This window comes from Lampetra planeri, chromosome 22 (assembly GCF_965212315.1).
Source record: "Lampetra planeri chromosome 22, kcLamPlan1.2.h2, whole genome shotgun sequence".
In the NCBI taxonomy this organism is placed as follows: domain Eukaryota; kingdom Metazoa; phylum Chordata; class Hyperoartia; order Petromyzontiformes; family Petromyzontidae; genus Lampetra; species Lampetra planeri.
In genome coordinates this window covers 12,655,761-12,675,753 of record NC_136128.1, presented here as the reverse complement: position 1 = coordinate 12,675,753, position 19,993 = coordinate 12,655,761, and the positions used below count along the sequence as shown (strand labels likewise).

Genomic DNA, 19,993 nt, shown 5'->3' with positions numbered 1-19,993 from the left:
GTTATCATCATCATCGCATCTCGCAAGGGAGATGTACAAACATGGGCTTGGTAGTGAATCATCATCAAAAGGAGCCAAGATCAATCCATTGCTGGATGAAAGCCTCGCTTCATCTTTCATGATCCTACAATGTAACAATCCACTTAGCCCCTGCACACGAGCTGATTTCACCACTCCATCTCATGGGTGGATGCGTTCCATTCCTCGGCTGCCACTCAGTCGCTATTTTTGACTATCAGCCGTTGTTGTGTCGTCTAGCCATGACATGTCTTGCACAATCCCACTTGTTAAGAACAGTTTTAATTACTTATTTTCGAATGTTCTCTAATACACGTGTTTTCTTGTTCCGTCTCTCGATGTAATTCCAAGCGTACATCGTAAATTTACAAACAAGAGTTTGTATATGAAATGTTTTATGTGACCACATTTCTCCCCCTTTATTTCCAATATTCGTATCGCCATGTATATCCTCTGTAAAGGACGAGTTCCTGTAATTGAAAAGTACACACATTACATTATCTTCGTTCAACTTTTTTTAATGAACGTTTTAGTAACTTGCCAACCAACCGGACTCCCTGCTTCTTCCCTCGCACCACTCCGATGTGGAGTTCCCTGCCCATCCCCTACAATAATAACCGTGCTCCGCTTAGGAAATGTGTAAACTTTCAGCTGTCGAGAGTTGGGTCTACGGCCCGTGCTCGGCAATTGTGTTGAAAAGAAACCCAACCCGAAGGAAATGTAAACATTGCCTCTTTCGCTCGGGCGACCTGGGATTCATCAAGGGCAGGAGGTTGCGCGATAAAATTGTTTTTTACATTTTCTCGAGCACCAGAAAAGACATCTGACGCCTGCAATACGGTCCACGGGAGAAGTATCTGCGGCGCGTTTGGTCGCACACCGCGTGCCAAAGTTGAGGCCTCGCTCGCGGCTCGCTTGTTGTGGCTGGCGGAGGAAAAATAACAAGATAAACAAATTTAAAATAAAAAAGTGATCCTTAAAAAACAGGAGTGCATCTGAAGAATTGGAGGCAGCGGCCCCCGTGCGCAGGTGCTGCGTGCTCGCGGCAGGCCGGGCGCGCAGGTGGCGGGCGCGGCGATAAATCCGGTGACGCCCGACGAAGATCGCGGGGGAGGGAGGGAGGGAGGGGAGGGAGGGGGAGGGAGGGAGGGAGGGGGAGGGAGGGAGGGAGGGAGGGGGAGGGAGGGGAGGCGGCGGGGGAAGCAGCGCGGCTCCCAGCGATGGATTGCGTTTTGATGCTTGGGTGACATTGTTCTGCCGCGCATGTCATCTCGTGGTGCCGCTGGCTATAAATAAAGTTGTGTTGAGTCGGCCGGGGAATTTGGCTCAATGCTGCTTTGATTCGCAAAAAAAGCCTTTCGGGGCCAGCAGCTCAAACAAAAAGTAAATTGCAAATTTTCTCCCTTTGCTTGGGCTGAACCCAATTTTCCTGCAGCTTGACCTTCCAATTGTCTTGCTGTCCCCGATGCCGCAGATGCCTAATAGCCATATGAATAATAGTTTGTGTAATTATTTGCGTTGTAAATCACGCTTCAAGTGGGAATTCTCCGTAAAATTTACGACTTCATTATTGAGTTTTATGCGAAAAAAATGGTCCTCTTTCCGGCTGTTATAATATTGTAAAATATATATTTTTTCATGACTTTTTAGATGTTTCCAGGACACGGCCTGCACTAATTTTTCCATCAACTCTGGAAAAATACCGACGTGCCTTTCTATGTATGTGTGTGATGTTCCATCATGACGCTTCTAATAAAGACTCTGAGGGAGCGAATGCTTACCTTACTTTATTTTCTACCAGTCTGGGTATTGGTAGAAAACTGAAAAGAGGTCCGGCCTACACAACCAACACTGCCTTTTCCCCTCGATCCGAAATGCATCAACACCTCAACCCAGTCCCAGATCAAATTAATTATCACGCTCCTCTTCTCCAAGATCCTTTAAGGACTCGTTTCTACCTACCTCTCCCCTCTCATCTCACTCTACCACCATGCACACACTCACCTACCACTCCCCTCTCCGCTGTCTTCCCGTCGAAGCCTCCAGTCAACCTTAGCTCAGTGGCAATTTGCTCGTTCTCCTCTGCTTCCCACATTGTCTCGAATTCTGTTCCCCAGCCGTCTGTGCTGTCCACTCCAGGCTCAAAACCTTACTGTGTTTACCTGCCGATGGCGGACTGGCTCGAAACAATAAATATTGCTCACTGTTTCTGTGCAGAATCTTGCGATTTGATCACATTTCGGCGCTAGATAAATCCAGGTTTCAGCACCTTGCCTTTCATCATGTGGCTTCATCAGGAACCTGGGCGGTACTGGCTCATTGTGAATACTTTCAACTGCATACTGATCCTATCATCGGATTTCGGATCAAAATAAACGTTGGGCATGTTTTTTAATTGCCTGTTAACGCATCATCTGCACGCCTCTCGACCTATTCTTTGCATTGGACGTCTGCGGCACGGCTAGGCTTCTGCAGTGGAAAAAGAGGTCGCGCGTGTGGATTGTGCGTGTGGGTTTCAGGCCCCTTTGTGATGCTGGCCGATGCCGCGGGCCGACCTACCAGCAGCAAGGCGCGTCTCGCGCTGCCGGCCATGATGGAGAACGATACGCACTGCCTGGACTTCAGCTACCAGGTGAGACTGCTGCACTGTGTCGCAGACACTGCACGGCTGACTGCCTGCCACCCGCCCGGCTGGCGCACGCCCCGAACACATCCTGAACGCGGCACGTGCCCCGCGCACGTGGCGGATGCCCGCGTGTACCTCGTGCGTGACTCCGAGTGCGCCACGCACACCACTGCATTTGGTGTTGTGGCAAGCGCTGTTAGCAATAGCCTATTAAGGTCGGAGATCTATTGTTGAAGGGTATGATGACCGACACCATGACCAGCCTCCTTTGTCTCGCCATTGCCGATGTTTATATACCACGCCAGGTACACATTTAAGTCTTAGTCAACCAAGGCGCAATATATCATTTGTTACTGATGGTAGGCCAGGTATGGGAGGCCGGTCACCAAGCTCAGTGCAATGTGCATCGTGCAGTGTGCTCGTCGCTGAGCCACCCCTTCCCCACGTAGCTCGGGCAACATGCTTCATGCGCCACGCACTGAACGTACATGTCAGCAACACATTCGTTGTCAGCAATACGCATTTATCCCTTTATTTTTACTTAGATTTTTTTTTTAAGAAAGCTAAGGAAGAGTGTTGTTTGAAGTCACCGTGAATAATAATTTCAACTCGTAACATGCGCAGTACTCGCTCACTCTCGTAGAGAGAGAAAAACAATTTCTGTTTTGAAAATAAAAACATTCAAACACTTTTTTACTATTCCAAAAGCATGTAATGTTTTGGAGATGAAAGCTTTTCAGTTATATAAAGTCACCTTCCAAGGTCATCTTCTAACGAGGGGATGGGGGGCGATGTTCCACTGGCTCCTCCTGCAAGAATTCTGAATGTAAATGTCGTCTTTCCTCTGTCTCGTGACACCGTGACACCAATAGCACGTTCAGAATAAACGAGGTCATCGTGACCTCAAACAAATCTCCGCCACAACAAAAAACGCCCGTGGGAACCAGGTCGGCTGATCGCTCCGGCGACACTGATAGCGCCCGGGCGCCGAGGCCGCAGTAATTGGGGTTAAACGGCTCCGAGCCTCCTCCGTGATGTCTCGCCGCCGCACCCCCCGGGGCCGGATGTGCGACTTACGGTGACCCCCACCTCCCCTGCTCCACTTCCCCCCCTCCCACCGCCGCACCATGTACACCACCGCCGCTTCCTCCTCTGTACCTCCACACACAAACAGATTCGACTTCTGTGGCTCGCTGCGTTGCTGCATTATTGCGTTGTTGCACCGTCTTTTTGTTTTGTTGGCCAAAGACCCAAAGTGCCAAGTGGCCAGGAACAAACTGGACTTTTGAAGGTGTAAGAGACAAGGGTATGAATACCTTCCTTGCATTGAGCAAGGGTGTAGGAACTCAGGTGGGGGGAAAGGCGATGGGTGGGTATTCCAGAGTTGAGCAGAGTGTGAGAAAAGAAGCAGAATTATGAGTGTTGTGACCTGCAGTGTGGTGGCTGAACACAGCGTGGGTGACACAAAACATCCAGTCTGGTAGACCACGGCGGGAAGTGAAGTTCTCACGTGTGGTAACCATGGTTTCAGTTTCAGTTTCATGTATTAGGTATAACCCTGTGAGCCATGCGGCTCTTGACTCGGGTGCAACCGCAACAAAACAAAAACATGAACAAGAAACATCTTCAAGTGACTACACGCAACAGGAAAATCCTGGATAAAATGTTGGTAGTAGTAGTGATAGAAGAGTGACAGGGAGGTGACTGGCTGCCATTCAGCGAGTGACTGGAGTTAATCTGTTCTAGGAAGGACAATGAGGTAGGGAACTGGGTACTATACCCCCTTCCTTTCCCCCAGGTATGAATGGTCCCGTACTCCAACTTTGGCTGAATTAGCATGGGGTCCGGTTCCGGTGGCCACTACACGGGGCCACTTGCTCCCGTGCCCGGATGTGAATCTAGGAGTTGCGGTTGCATCTGTTGCATCGTAGAATTCCTCTCGTCCCCGGGTTAAGACTAGATTTTCCATCTGTTGGCACCACTTGAGAAGGTCAAGCTTATTTCCGTCTGGATTAAAAAAAAAGTTTATTACAACTATAGATGATATTTGTATTGATGTACATTATCTGGTACGACATTTGTAGTGTCAACAATTCAGAGACAGAGTTTATAGGAGGCAATTTCTTTATTAACAACTTTCACGGTCTCGTCCACACACTCTCCATAGTAGCTCAGTCCAGCCTGTACACAACACGAGCCGTCTAACACTGACGGCGCTGACTGAGATTGCCAACTACTATCTTTCGTAGCGCAATATCTAGCAGAGACGTTTAGCGATGACGGCGACGAGACGACAGCAACGACGAGACGAGTCCACTCCCAGAACTGGCAGCCTCGAGCTCCCGCTCTTGGCTCCTTTTATGCTCCCGGCATGGCCTGGCTCCGCCCTGACTGCACCTCCCTTCTCGAACCCGCTAGCAGGTTCCAGGGCCCTCCGAATGGCATCCTCCGTGACCCTTGCCCTAGTGCCTCCTGTCTGCCCACACATCGTTCACACCCTCACCGGCGTGTGTGCTGTCTGTCCACCACAGTAGCCGCCGCTGTCCCCCAGCCGGCGCTATTACACTACACTTGGATCAGAAACATGGAACATTGACCACGAAAATGGAGCGAAAGCTGAAATTTACGCAAAGAAGCCGGATAGAGAGATGCAAGCTTGGAATTGCACAGTAGATATACATCAAGCAATACGTGGATCAGAGAACAATCACGACTCGGAGGCATCTTATTGGCTGTGAAGAAAAGTGAAGGGCCTTGGGCAGGACACATCGCTCGAGGGGATCGTGGCCCCTGAGATTAACGACAAAATGGCGCCAAAGGAGGGAAGGTGTCCTGAAGTGCATCCTGGGAGCGAGCTCTGGGGATCGTGCGTGAGTGTGCGTGCGTGAGTGTGCATGCGTGAGTGTGCGTGCGTGTGTGTTTGTGCGTAAGGGGGGAGCGGTAGTGCAGCGGTTAGTGTGCTGCGCTATGAACCCGGCGACCCGAGTTCCATTCCCCCTCGCTGCCAACACCAGTGATGATTATCTGAACCAGTCATGGGCATCGCCAATGTCGACTCGGCCTCAAATGAGTACCTGGTGTGGTGTGCAAACATTACCACCGGGGAGACAAAGGTGGCCTGACGTGGTGTTTGCCACCTCACCATACGCTGTGGCGGCCTTCAGTGGCAATCGCGAAGATGACTTGCCTCAACAGCCTGTTGCAGGATATACGGGGGTTCTTTATCTTTATAAGGGGTTGGCGGGTGGTTAGAGTTGGCATGGGCGGTGAGTGTACCGGGGCCGAAGACCCCCGTCCCCAGCGCTGGCGCTCCGCACTAGGCACGATCGAGGCAGCTTGACGACGCGCCAGACGTCGCGCTCAGTGCAATAAATGTGCCTTGCGAGGAAAAAACACATTAGTCTTTGTGTTGTGGTTACAGCGGGGAACGCCGACACGATTGACATTTCCCCTGAGTGCAGGGAGAGGTGGACGTTGCGCTATTTGTCCAGACAAACAGAGGGTTCGCCAGGTCTGCACGGTACAAATTGAAACGCTTTTTTTTCTTCCTGTGTGCGCGTCTGTGTCTACGCATGTATTTTAAACTTATTTCGCGCCGTACGTCACACCAACTGTGCTAATCAGAGTAGCGTGTATATGTCTACGTGCGTGAGTCTGGCCTTCATAGGTGCAGCTCGCCAACAACGCTTGCCCCCAACATTCTGTTGAGGCGATACAGGGGGGTGGTCTTTGTCTTTGTGTCCGTGTGTTTGTGGAGAGCTGGGTGCCGTGGAAACTCGGCAACCAGGCTTCAGTCCCTGGCCACAGCTAACATCAGTGGCGAGTGATTATCTGAATCGGCTCCCCACCGGACCTCAGTTCTCCGCCAACGCCGTACACACCTCAATGAATCGTAGAAACCTTCGCAGTGCGTCGCAGAACCTCCGTGAAACTCCCAGGACAAGGACTGCCATTGCTTCTCGTCGCAGCCTCCATCATCTGGAATGCCACCCCCTTATCCACGTCTGTAACGATCGATAATTGTTTTAGGTCTAAAACCATCTAGAGGCGCTTCACTTCAGCTCGACATTTAACCACCGAGTCTCCCTGGAACCGCGTGACGCCATCCGACACTGAGCTCTGCTTCGCGCAACATCGCGCGCATTATAAATTGTTTATTATTGTGATCATGAACCAGTCCCAAGCATCCTCTAGGTCAACTCTCCCTACGGTAGGATTCTGGTGCTGTGTATGACATCATCATTGGGGGAGGCAATGTTTGGTAGGCCTTGGTGACGACACCATCTTCCCGCATGCTGTATAGGCCTTAATAGGTGCTCGCTAACATAACTCGCCATGAACAGTCTACGAAAGCTACACAGGCGGTGGTGGGTGGGAGGGTCAGCAGTGGTGGTACTCGTCTGCTCTGTGCTATGATCCTGGTGACGTTCATACGTAGGAGTTCACAGCCTTTCATATGATTCATGATTGGGTTTTTGTTTGAGGTCCTGTAAAAATAGTGTCGTAAACCCTCCTCCACCCATACCTCCGATTAGCGTGGTTGGATACATACGGCGCGAAAGCAGTTCAACATAAATACAGTCAATGAATACAATTCCAGGCCATAAAATAATTGGCAAGTATAATAGTCAACTCATCCTTCAGTGAGTGGAGTCCTCAACAAACCCACGATATATATTTTAATATAGCTAGGTGTGTGACGTCACAGGGAGCGAGGAGGCCACTCCCTGTGAAACGGGGCGTGGTCGAGAGAGAGAGGAGCTGCAAGCTCTCGCCATGTGTCCTGGTTGAACCTCCAGGTAAGCTTTACGCGTGCGCTTGCTTGTGCGTGACCGGTGCTTGGCACTGACACCCCAACATCCCCCCACCACCCATGCGTTCATTTCAGGTTGTCAGCAAAGTGGGGGCCATCGCCTCGGGCTCACTCCACGCGTACGTGCGGGTGAATGGGGGGGCACTCGGGGGTCCGATTTGGACGGCCCCCGTGCCGCGCTCCAGAGGGTGGGTCTTCGCCGAGCTGGCCGTGAGCACCTTTTGGCCAAACACCTACCAGGTCAGAGTCGTCGCCGCCCTCGTCGTCGTCGGAGTGACGCGGACGCGTGGAGGCGTCCGGGCTTCTGTCTCCGCGCTCAGTCGTGTCAGCTCTCAGAAGCTAAGCTTCTGAGAGCTGTCCTCTGCCGAGATATTTGGCCATCGTGGAAAGTACGACAAAGAGCTCTCTCTAGGGCGAGATCTCAAGAGTTAGGAGCTCTCTAGAGGGAAGCCCTTTCTCCAACAGTGACGTGAGCACACAATTACAGGGCTGTGTCTTTACCTGCCGTGTGTATTTTTTGTTACCTCCCAGGGAGCATTGTGGCTGTTTGTTCCTACAAGCGAGGGCCCAATTGCACGGCGACGCGCAGCGCACACCGAGCCGCGGGCCACCGATTCGGCACCGGGGTTTTGCCTTGCATGGCGTGGGAGGGGTCATGCGAGCTCCGAGCACAAACGGCCTCCACTGTGCCTCGATGAGCTGCTAAAAAAAGGAGGATTAATAATCATGCATATGCATGGATTCGCAATGCTATCCTCCTCGGGCATCGTGCTGAAGAGCACGGAGAGCGACTCGGATCAATCTCGAAACCCTACGCAGTAGCTCTCAACGTTCGTTGGAAAGCTCTCTTAAAAAAATCAATCACATGGCATGTTATGTAACTATATTTGATCAGGATTCTGATTTAAAATACATTGCAGCTTGCCATTGAGCAACTCCGTTGAGATGCAAGATCATGCCGGTGGCAGAGAGCGCAGATGCAAAAACACCGACGTCTCCCGCTCGGTCGCTCGCTCCTCAGCAATCATCGTCATCGTCGTCATTGTCATCATCCGCACGGACAGAGCGACTCTGGCCACAGCCGGTGGGGAACGGGTCGTGCAGGCGTTTACACAGCCGGAGATTAAACGCGGTTCCGCCTCTCACGGCCCTTCTCAACCGCCGCCAGCGCTGGAGAGGGAGGCCCTGAGGCTCTGCTTGCTCGTTGAGGGAGGGAGGGAGGGGGGTGAGACGCGTGGCCGGGTGGGGGGGCTCGCGTCTCACCCCCATTGAGATGCGGCGTGGCCATTGAGATGCGGCGTCGCGTTTCGTGCGAGGGCTCAATGCCACGATCGACGTGCCTTGTGACGTGTGCTCAGATCCCATGCAGATGAATGGATGTTGTGCCTGACACCCCACAGGCTGATACGCACACACGCATAGACGCAGATGCATTCACATACGCACGCAAACACACACACAGAATGCAAAAATCATAGGCACACTCACTATTACAAGAACGCCTACGCACACAATGCGCGCACACACTTTCATATTCACGCACAAAAAACCCACGCCAACCCTAAACCCAACCATAAACATAGCTCCTACCTAATCCTGAACTATAACCCTAACCCTAAAACCAACTCGAACCCCAACCCTCTGTGCTTGGCTAGACTGGAGCAATCACTCCTCTGTAATCACGGATTCAAGCGGTCTTCATGAGTCCTCATGAACGGATCCGTGATTTTGTAGAGGCAGGTTCAGTGTTGCGGCAGTGAGAGGGAAAAATTATTTAATTTAAATCTGTACCATGATTCGTACGCTGCAACACCGTTTGCGCTTGTGCCTTGGTCTTCTTACTTGGGGTCATGTCCGGGTCGTGCAAGCCATGCATACGGAATGATTGAATTTACAATCTCTTTTAATATAATAATTTCGGTTTAATTAAATCGTTTTAACAGGTTTCTCAACCTTCCCATTTTAGAAATCGTTTAAAATATCTTTCTATTAGAGTAATGTGAGATAAACTGTGGGGGAAGCAATTAAACGGAGCAGCTTGTTGATTTCTTGGTCCCAGTCACTGGCGGATTTTATTTCTTCCAAACATAATCAGAAATAAAAGAAGGGGTGCATCTTGGAAATTATCCACGGGGAAATAACACTCTTTCGGAATGCACGCCTTTGAAATGAAAGTGCGAGCAATCCTTATCGTCATGAAAATTCCTACTCGATAAAGGATCATTGCCTAAATAAATGTTGTTTTCCCTTGGGCTGTGGGGGTGGAGGGTGGGGGGAACCCCCAAAAAGAAAATGCCGTAAAAACCCTACAATGTAATTAATTTTTTGGGGCTCTTTCCCTTTTTGCTGTCATGAAAGGAGCCGTGAATGCAGAGATTATGCTCAAATGCATGTCCCTCTTTGTGGTGGTAATGGATTTTTTATTTGCTGTTCCTAGGAATGCATTTGCCAGGCCCGCGATAAGGAATTCCACATAACAATTTAAATGTCAAATCGCTGGGATTAAAACCTGCACGACACACGTGCAACGTGGCTGGTGGGAGCTTTTGAGGACCTCTACAAGTGTCCGTTTCAGCCGTGTGCCGACATCAACAAATAAACAATGACATCTTTTTTTCTGGAAGGGAAGGAGAGGTGAACGTTTGAGTTGCCCTCAGGTTCAAGTTGTTGTGGCGATTGGGTGATCAGTCCCTGACCCCTGCACGTGGCGAGATGAAGGATGGTGATCGGTAGCATAAAACAAACAATCATCGCCCTTGAAAGTATGGCACAAAGTCGCGTATCTGACCATCGCCTATTCGCTCGCTCTGACCTATTAATCGCCCACACCCTGTGCAGCACTCACACATGGTGTGACTCTTACATTTTCTAGATGTTCACAAATTCGACCGTTTCACGTATCATCCTCAGTCCCCACTGAGACGGACACATAACGTTATACTGTACCGGAATTCGAGATTTTGTGAAATAATATTGAACAACGACAACAACAGTGGTCCCGCATCCTGGCAGCGTCACTTGAGAGGGCACAGTGGTGGCGGTGGCGGAGATTGAAAGCCAGAGCTCACTCGCTGCGCTGTCTTCTCCAGATCGTGTTCGAAGTCACGAGCTCGGTGCAGCTGTCCTACGTCGCGCTGGCCGATGTCCACATCCTCAACTACCCCTGCAGTGAGTGTCGCCTGCTCGGCCTGGGCCACCAGAGATCTATTCGTGAGCGGGATTGTTGATGAAAGTACTCCTCAAGATGTATATTTACTTATTTCATATTTTGGTCGACGATAAGTGGGTGAAAATCACCGAGCGTAATGATGGTTAGGCTTGCTGCCCAGCACGGACCAAACACGACTGTGACGAGACAGAGTCGCTGAGTCTGAATGAAGATGCTGCCTAGGAGCATCTAGTTATTAGAGACCGCACTGCACTGAGGAAGACCACAATTGGTGATTGGCGATGTATGTACATGAAATAGTTTAACGGAGTGCACTGATTGGCTGAGCTGATACTATTGAGGGAGGGTGGTGGAGTGTCCGGCACTCTAACCATCGTTTAGCAACAGAGTCGACTGGACTTTCACTGTATAGTCAACTGGACTAAGGAAGTGAAATCCACAGACTGAGACTCGGCTGAAGTGTCACAGGCTGCCGTCGGCCAGACCAGGACCACGACCAGAATCTAAAACGGCGTCTAAATGAACCCCACTGGTGATGTTGCCGCGTGTGCGCGCGTGGGGCGAGGGCTCCGTTTGGCTTCACCGACTCTCTCGTTGCACTGCGCTAATTGTTACAGCGACGGTCGCGCAGAATCGTTGACGTGCGCCCGGTTCATCGCCACGCTCGCACACCACGCATCGCCAAACGTGACCATCGCTCATCATCATCATCAGCCACGATCTGTCCACTGTTGGATGACGACCTTCCCACGCCTTTTCTCACGGTCTTACGATGCCACAATCCATCGAGCTTCTTCGCATGAGCTGATGTCGCGGCGGCGTGCCCACCCCGCAGATGAGGTGCCCCACTTCCTCAACCTGGTGAACGAAGAGGTGAACGCGGGACAGAACGCGTCCATCCAGTGTGTCCTCATCAGCCGGCGGCAGCAGCTGGGCACGCTGTGGCTCCAGGTGGGCTCATCCCTCCGGCCTCCTCCTCTCTCTCCGCCGAGCCTTGCGCCCAAATGCAGCCTTGATTGAAGGAGGGACCGTGACGTACAATAACACGGGGGGGAGGGGGTGCCCGGCACCCACCTGGAGGCCCCTCCATGCTATGGGAAGGAGAGGGATGCGAGGCGGTGGGACGCGCGTCTTCGTTGGTAGAGCGAGCGCACGAGTCGGGCATCTTGCTGCTGCACGCGTCCTAGGCAGGACATCCTTTCTCACAAAGTAACATTCCAGGTCGCCGGTCGGCTGTACTTTGTGGCACTTGTTTAGCAGCCGCCGTAGCCCGAGCGAGAGGTATTCTGTATGTGGTGTGCCGGGTGTCGAGGGGGTTAACGCCTGCAGTGAAGCCCTGTGGTGGACGAGCAGTGGGCATGGCGCTTCTCCCACCAGCCCCAACGCTGCCTCCTTCGGGGGCCAGGGGTGGACAATCCTTCTCGCGAGGGAAGCCGTCATTGTGTGACCGAGACGGCCACTCTCACGCAAGCACGGGAGAGCGGCATTTGGCTCATGCTTGTGTTCGTGAAAGGCTGAAGAGGTCTAGATAAGAGCTTTTTATTACGATGAAATAGTGGGATAGGATGAGCACAAAGGCTTTATAAAAAAAAATACCATTACTGGTCTCTGCTATCACCATCTTTATGGCTGTTGGTCTCAAGGGGGTTTCAATGACTCTACTTCCTTTGTGTGCCCGTCCCTGCTAGGAAATATTTGTTGTAAGAGGGTTCAGTTATGAACAAGAAAAAGAAATGTTGAAAAAAATTTAAGAGGAAAAAAAACTCCGCTTACAAAGTCTCTTTGCCTCTTTCATTTAAATGACATTCAAATTTACGGACGTCTTTGTCTCCAGAGTTCCTCGTAGGAGCGGCCACCTCGTGTTCAGGCATGTCCACCCCAGCTGAAAGTTCCTCCGAACGCGGTGCGAGCGAGCGGGGAGGATGGCCGACCGCTGGTGGCATGCGGCTAATCTACGCCGTGCGGCGCGTACGTGGCCGGATTGTTTTCGGAATTAACTTTTTTTTACAAGAAAAGATATCCAAGGTTGCAGGCCCTGTGATTGCAAGCATCTGCATTGTAAAGTTCGTGGCCTGCGTGCTGTTTTCTGTTGAGCCCGAGGCGTTGAGTGCGAACGTGAGAACAGCTCCTCCGTGGTGCCGTCACGAGTCCCCTTACTTCATCATGAAATTCATTAAGTTGAGCTGTCACGGTTTTCAGTGAAAAGTCCGTTGTGTGTGTGTCGCACACATCCGTGGGCAAGCCCGCTTCGCGAAAAATGATTCTCTCCCAGCCTGCGCATGGCTGGGGTGTTGTCCATGTTGTGTGTTTGTGAAACGTCGTTGCTTTCTCGAGATGGCTCGGTCCACCGTGGGCTTAATCGAGAAGCAGATGCACTTTGACAGCTGGCCGGCGCTCAAACACTAATTCCTTCTTGTTGCTGTCGTTGTTATTTTAATTTACTTTTTGCTTACTTTGAATTCATTAATTGCAAATGTGTCACAACAACAAAGTTTGCTTTTGTTAGGTATAAAAATGCATGAGAGACAAAGACGGCTTTGTGCGCCTCTGGCCGGCGAAGCGGCAGTGGCTGTGCCAAGCGTGGGTTTTTCCATGGCACGCGGCTGTCTGCTGCTACCGCCAGCCGAGCCGTGCCCTCCTGCTGCAACCTCCACTCTCAAAGTCTCCCCAGTTCCCATCTCCACACCCTCCCATGTCCTCCCCTCTCCACTCTCCACGCTCTCTCATCGTCACACCCTCCCATGTCCTCCCCTCTCCACTCTCCACGCTCTCTCATCGTCACACCCTCCCATCTCCTCCGACCTCCATGGTCTTCTTACCGCCTTCCTTCTTTTCTACTTCTTGAACCTTCCTCCAGCATTCTTCCTTCTACGAGCTTCCTTCATCAATCATTCCCCTTCTGACAGTATTATTACCAGTGAACATCTTTTGCCTCCTCTGAATTGCTGAGTGTGTTTAAGTCGTAGAGCTGTGTTTGTTCACGATGGTGACGGTGTCGAATTGTTTTTTTTGGTCCGTGCTGCCACATCGCAGCTAATGTGGTCATTGGCGAATGTTTCTGTTATCTCGAGTCGGGTTTCCGTTTGCTGAATATTTGCAATGGCTTCTCAAACCCTCTTGCCGCCTGTTTGCTCTGCTGCTGCTGTTGCTGCAGCGTTATCTGGCTCGACGCTTGCCGCTCTCTACACCATCATCTTTCTCTGAAAATTCCGTGCCCTTGGATGACTCGATAATGCTCTGAGTTGTGTTTTGCACCCATGACTTGCCCACCAGTTGTCTTCCATAATCCTAAATATGTGTTGTTTAGAATACCGTTTGTACTCTTCATCTGACATGTCCCTGCTGTGGATGAGTATTTTTATATTAGATAGTCGTGGCTATATAGGTATAATCCTATCGTTATCTATGACTGTCCTGTTCCTATCAGGCTATGCTAATGACTAAGAGTTGGTCACGTGGCCCCTGTGTGCTTCTCTGGCCCCTTCACAAACCTGGCAACAACTGGCAGGTGGCCTCTCTTTGCCTCGGTGCTACTTTCAGATGCTGCATTGATTATCGGGGCCGCCCAGAGGTTTCATTTAGGCCCTTGTTATCCCGCCATCAATATCCCTCTTGCGGGGCCCTCTTTTGTGGGAGGCATATCTCAAATTGGCACTTTTGTCCAACCATCACCCTCACTAGTAATTTTGATTCTGATTATTCAGATTGATAGCTGAGTTCTGATGTCACCTCCGCCCACTGCTCAGGTAGCTCTGCCAGTTGCTTCCATCATGCGATGAGCAAGAGGTCCTGAACATTTTAAACACGGGCCAAATCCCAACCTTAGCACTGCCGCAACATTGGTTAAAACCAAGGCTGTTGGTGGCTTTAGACACTGTCGCCATTTGCAACTTGGCCATTAACAGCAACTGTCCGTGCCCCGATGCTTCGACCGGCTCAGCGGTTTGGGGGGGTTGCCTCGCCCCATCGTCCTTCCCTTGGGGTATATTAAAATGAACACCACCTTGTGGGGGAAGCCAACAATGGTGGATGTCCTATGGATGAACTCGCCACTGACATAGCAATGAGGAATTTCCACCAATGGCTCAGGGTTGTATAGGAGATGAGCCCAGCCTTGATACTCATCGTAGGCAGGAAATCAATTATTGTGTTTGACTTTGACTGCTCAGAGCCAGAAGGGTAAGGACGTGATGGTGGCCAGCAGCCACCTGCAGGCGCGGCGCTACACGGCCACCTACAGCTTCCCCACGGCCGCCAAGGACGACTCGGACAAGTTCCGCTGCGTCGTTCACAGCACCGAGGGCGCCAGCGTCTCCAACTTTGCCTCGCTCATTGTCAGGGGTAAGAAAGAAATAATCCAGTAGTGTGCGACTGTGGTATTCCAGAACAAGAGCGTACAACGTATAACAACGCAATGTCCGATCCACAAACACGAAGGAGACGTCACAGCGATACACTTCACTACTCCTGACACGGTTATCTGGCTTGACCAGCTGAATGTGAACTTGTAGTTGTTGCCCTCTAAACGAAGGAAGAAGAAGAAGAGGAGTGAGGCTCTTACTGGGCGACATAAGCCGCGGCTGGGCTGGCGACAGTGAGGGGGCTGCGTAGCCGCAGAGCGAGGTAGCCAATGTCGTAAGTTCTGTTTGCAATCGGAATTCTCGTAACTCCTGGTAAATAAGAGTTATGCAAATTGGGCGCTTGTAGTTACAGTTAATCTTATGAGTGATCGGGTGCCCTGGAAAAAACGTGCTTACCCACAAAAACTCATCTGTCCAGAAAGTGTAGCCTCTTCATGTTGAGAGTAGGAGGATTAAGTGGATAGAATGAGTGAATTATACAGTCCATTTTGCACCGATATTTGTATAGAAGATACAACAAAAACAATCACGGGTGGATTTTAAAGTGTTGGAGTTCCAGCTGGGCTATCTGATTAGTTAGGGAATGCATCACTTTGCCGATTGCCACTTTGATTGCTCCACAAATCTGATAATGCGACAATACTTCGAAAGAAAAGGTTCACTTCTACTACCATAAGTTTAACTGGATGGTAGGTGATGGTGACATCATCGGCATCACCAGCCACACTAGAGCAGAGGGAATCATTATCTCACCCACTCTGCATATTAGATTAATAATCATCATGTTTAAGTAAAATCAATATTTAACTCTCATAGTTGGAATTCAGCCAAATTGAGTGCATAACCAAGTCTAATGTTTGGGTTTATTGTGACGTATGCCATCACTGGCGACCGAACGGTCAGCTCGCTCAATATGCGAAACATCGGCCGTGTTGCTTCGTGCTGCCCCCACTTTAAATGTTTCATTTCTAACGATCACCGTCCACCGCCCACCAGAGCCCCCGACCCCCGTGGCTCCGCCGCTGCTGTTGCGCGTGGGCCCCACGAACCTGTGGGTCCACCTCAACGCCAACTCGATCGTGGGCGAGGGCCCCATCATCCTGAAGGAGGTGATGTGGAAGCAGAGTGCGGGGACGTGGGCCGAGGTGAACCGCGCTGACTCGCAGACCTACAAGCTGTGGCACCTGGACCCGGACACGGCCTACGAGATCCGTGTGCTGCTCACGCGGCCCGGCGAGGGCGGCACGGGCCTTCCGGGCCCGCCGCTCATCACGCGAACGCGCTGTGCAGGTACCCGGCGGGGCGGGCGGGGGGAAGGCAGTGCCGGGCGTGGGGTGGAGAGTAGGGGGTGGGGTAATCGGTGTAGAGTGTAAGGCAGAAGGCGCAGGGCACCGAGGTCTTGGCTAGAGCATTGATAATAACGGTAGTACAGGTATGGGGTAAACAGTGAGGGGGGTGAGAGAGAAAGGGCAGCGTAGGTACAGATACAAAAGGTACAGGTTTGGTTTGGGACACTCCTGGTTTCAGAAAGGCACTCCCATGGTGCCACTTGCCCGACTGGGTAAAGGGTAGGGCGACCTGAGTAGTGGGTGGAGCCTGTGAGCAGTAGGCGGAGCCAGCGAGAGGCCACGCCCCACGGGGGTGGGGCTAGTTGTTGGGTGGGCACGGCTATTGAAAAGTGGGCGGTGCTGATAGAGACATAAAAAAAAACTAATTTTTGTTTAACACGTAGGCTTTTGCCACCAATATCATCCGTAATAAAGTTTTTCGGTTAGATCGCCTAAATACAATAACAGGTACTGCTATTTTATTGCACACAAACGACAGGAGGTACAAGAGCAATGTGCATGCATAATGTACGTTGATTATCATGCGAATAACCCAACCGGCAATGGATACCCATTGCAATTTATATGCATTCATTAATTCCCCCCTTCGCACGTGAAGGTCTCACAAGTGACGTCATCACATCTGTCCCTCTAATTAAGGAGCAAAACAGGAGGATGTCTCCACAAATCTGGCTGTCGCCTGATGATGCTAGTTGTAATTACTGCCGAAACGTCGTACTCAGATTGTAAATAGTGTGGATTTGCTCTCCAACACACCGGTGTGCTGTACTAGTAACGAATTGGCATGTTCTGTTTACGACACATTTATATTTACGTGATCTAACCCACAAAAACGTATATTATGGAAACAATTTTTTATTTTATTTTACCAGGTTGGCCGACAGAGCTATACAGCTCTGTTTCAGGAGCGACCTGGCCACAAATAATAGCTCAATGAAGTGGCTTATCACGTGGAAATTTATAGCAGCAAATACTCTTAACACATGTTTCTAAATGTGGAGGGAAAAATCGGAGGACCCGGAAAGAAATGCACGTGAGTACAGAATAATGTGCAAACTCCAAATAGACAGCAGCAGCAGCAGGCGTCAGTGTCGAGATCGAATCCACGACCTCCTGTACACCAGGCGAGTGAGTTAACAGCTCGCCAGCGGGTTCCGAGAGAGAGGGGCTGCAGCTTACCATGTGTCCTGGTTGAGCCACCTAGAAATTAAAGCGCAAGTATAATTAATCATAACGGGCAGCTGTGGCTAAGGTTTCACGAGAAGAGGGAAGCACAGCGCGTGTACACGCAGATGTGCACGAGTCCATGGGGGCAGTGCACACATCTTCGTGTCACTGCCGTGCTGCGTTTGGTTTACAAGCCGCATGGCAACCGGCAATTAGTGCGCGATCCTGTGCCCATTAGCGCACCGCATGTTGCTGATGCGTGATTCACGTTGATTGCAGCTGCAGTGGAGTGTTGAGGCGAGGCACTGCAGCTCATTCCCAGTCACGTTCAGTTTGAGTCACGGGTTTATTGAGCGCGCTGCTGTAACGGGCACATTATTAATTCATTTCAACTTCATCCACGAGCTCTGCTGAGGCCGCCGCAACAATAATTTGCTGCTTTCTCACCTGTTAGCCTGTCAGGTAGCCGGAGGGCGGGGGTGTGCCATGGGTTAAAGGGAATGCCGCCAGGGCTTATTGTCTCACGTTCAGGAAGATTTAGCTTCGTGCTGGTCCTGTGGGGCGTGCCGGCGTCGGTCTCAATGGGCGCCCGTCCGCCCGCGTTATCTTTTGGAAATGGCTGCGTGTACACGAGCGTGTGTCAAAGCCTATGGGCCAAGTGCTTCAAATTACTTGTTAAACTATCCTCCACGGGCACGGGATCGAGAGGGCATCTCCAAGCAGCGTAACATTCTCCACCGGAGCGAGTGGCTGGAGAGAAGTAATAATTGTATCGGCACCGGAGCAATGGTCCGCGGCACGCTCCAGCGCACACCGTTATTTATTCTGCGTTGATGCCGCCGAATTAAGTGCAAGCTGTGATGATTATATTTGGGCAAAAACATTCAGTTTGAAGTTTGAGATTTTGAATGCGTTTCGGACAAGAACATTGCTGAACAACAACAGCTGCCATTCGACACTGAGTGGCCGTGATTTCACTACAACACTTGTGCCAGGCTAAGTGCACCTTGAGGTCACGTGAAGTGTCGAAGGCTTGCTGATAGGTCATGGAACACACCCAGGGTTGATTGACCACGATGACTGACAAATGCACCACCTGTGCTCCCCATTGTGTCAACTTGTAGCGTTTTAGCTGCCTGGTGCTCCACTCATTGTTGTGAGCATCGCTCCTCTGTGCCCTGTTTTTTGTTGGACGACTACTGCCTCCAACTGCCCAATAGTGTCCTTCACGAGCCTCCTCCGCAGAGGTCGATTTTTACACTTCTGCTGGTACCGCTGCAATTTGCTCCACATCCTCCTGTAGCGCATCGTCCCCTATCGTCTCCCGCCCGTGCCGCCATATTTGGCACCCTCTTTTACATTCAAACAGAAGCTGCCTGGGCATGCGGTGGATTAAAAGCGTGCTAACACACACGCGTATATGCACTGCACATGAGTTGGTGATATTGCTGAGCAGGGATGAGGGATCAGCTCCTGAGAGGCTACCCGTGAAAGCCAGTGGTACGCGAGCCATTCATCGGTATCGTAACGACTGCTTGTTGTTGTCAGCCGGTTCCTCCCCACCATCGGGTGAAGGCCTCCCCCATTCTCTCCTCAATCCCCTCCTTTCCCCGGCTGCTCCTGTCCGGTCGTGACCTCCGACCTCTGTGATGTTGTCTCGCTGCTGCTACTGCTGCGGCCGTCTCTTCCACTGTCTCCCTCTGCTTCTCCTCCCTTCCATTCGTCTTCGTTCCAACGGAGTTCGTTTCCTCTCTCATCTCTTGTCAGATTTTCTCATGACGAGTGCTGTGCGTTTCCACTCGATTGTCTTTGCTTTAACAACAGTAGCATCATCTGTGAGCCCTGTTCTTTCAATTATTTCTTCATCATCATCTGAATAGATCTCATTAATTGCCAACACGTATTTACAGAGCGATCTTCAAAGCACACGCCTTAGTGCCCAGCTAAATTGTGGAATACAGTGCGTGCATTGGCAGTGCAAAGGTAAACCGAAGAAAGGGAGAGTACTAAGCAGAGTAAACGAGGAGATGGTAGAACAATGTTGTTACACAGATCATTTCAACTCCGCAAGTTATCTGGCTCTTGAAGTTTTTTTTTTTACAAGTCTGGGTTAAATTAGTTGCATATCTCCCACGTCTAATAAAGCCCACCAGTCACGTGACAATTCCGCTCCTTACTGTCATCACCTGCAGAGAGGATTTTCAATTTAGGACATGTGTCAAGATTGAATTTAGATTTGGGAGGTGCAGAAAGCGATTACTTTTATCTAAACACGTTTATCGTAATGGTTTCATTTTTATAGCCAACAAAAACCCGGCTAAGAGCACGGTGGAGCGTGGAAACTGCTTTAAAAATACTATTAACTCCCCGACGGGGCAGCAGATGTATCCGTTGTGTCAGACATGACACATCTTGTCGCGGCAGTACAGCATTTAGCGCAAAACATGCCATCGTTCATAGCACAAGTCATTCAATTAATCGTCGTGATGA

The 19,993-nt window shown here is 50.8% G+C and overlaps 1 protein-coding gene across 4 annotated transcripts in view; it reads left to right on the top strand.

Annotated features, from left to right (window-relative positions):
- The window catches only part of LOC144725064 (receptor-type tyrosine-protein phosphatase kappa-like), a 201,470-nt gene that overhangs the window by 56,167 nt on the left and 125,310 nt on the right, over positions 1-19,993 (top strand). For all 4 annotated transcript variants that reach the window (XM_078604519.1, XM_078604518.1, XM_078604520.1 and 1 more), the window contains exons 3-8: positions 2,538-2,650; positions 7,533-7,697; positions 10,547-10,625; positions 11,462-11,577; positions 14,796-14,967; positions 15,984-16,277. In XM_078604519.1, the coding sequence (XP_078460645.1) occupies positions 2,538-2,650; positions 7,533-7,697; positions 10,547-10,625; positions 11,462-11,577; positions 14,796-14,967; positions 15,984-16,277 (939 nt within the window). The remainder of the gene's footprint in view (positions 1-2,537; positions 2,651-7,532; positions 7,698-10,546; positions 10,626-11,461; positions 11,578-14,795; positions 14,968-15,983; positions 16,278-19,993) is intronic.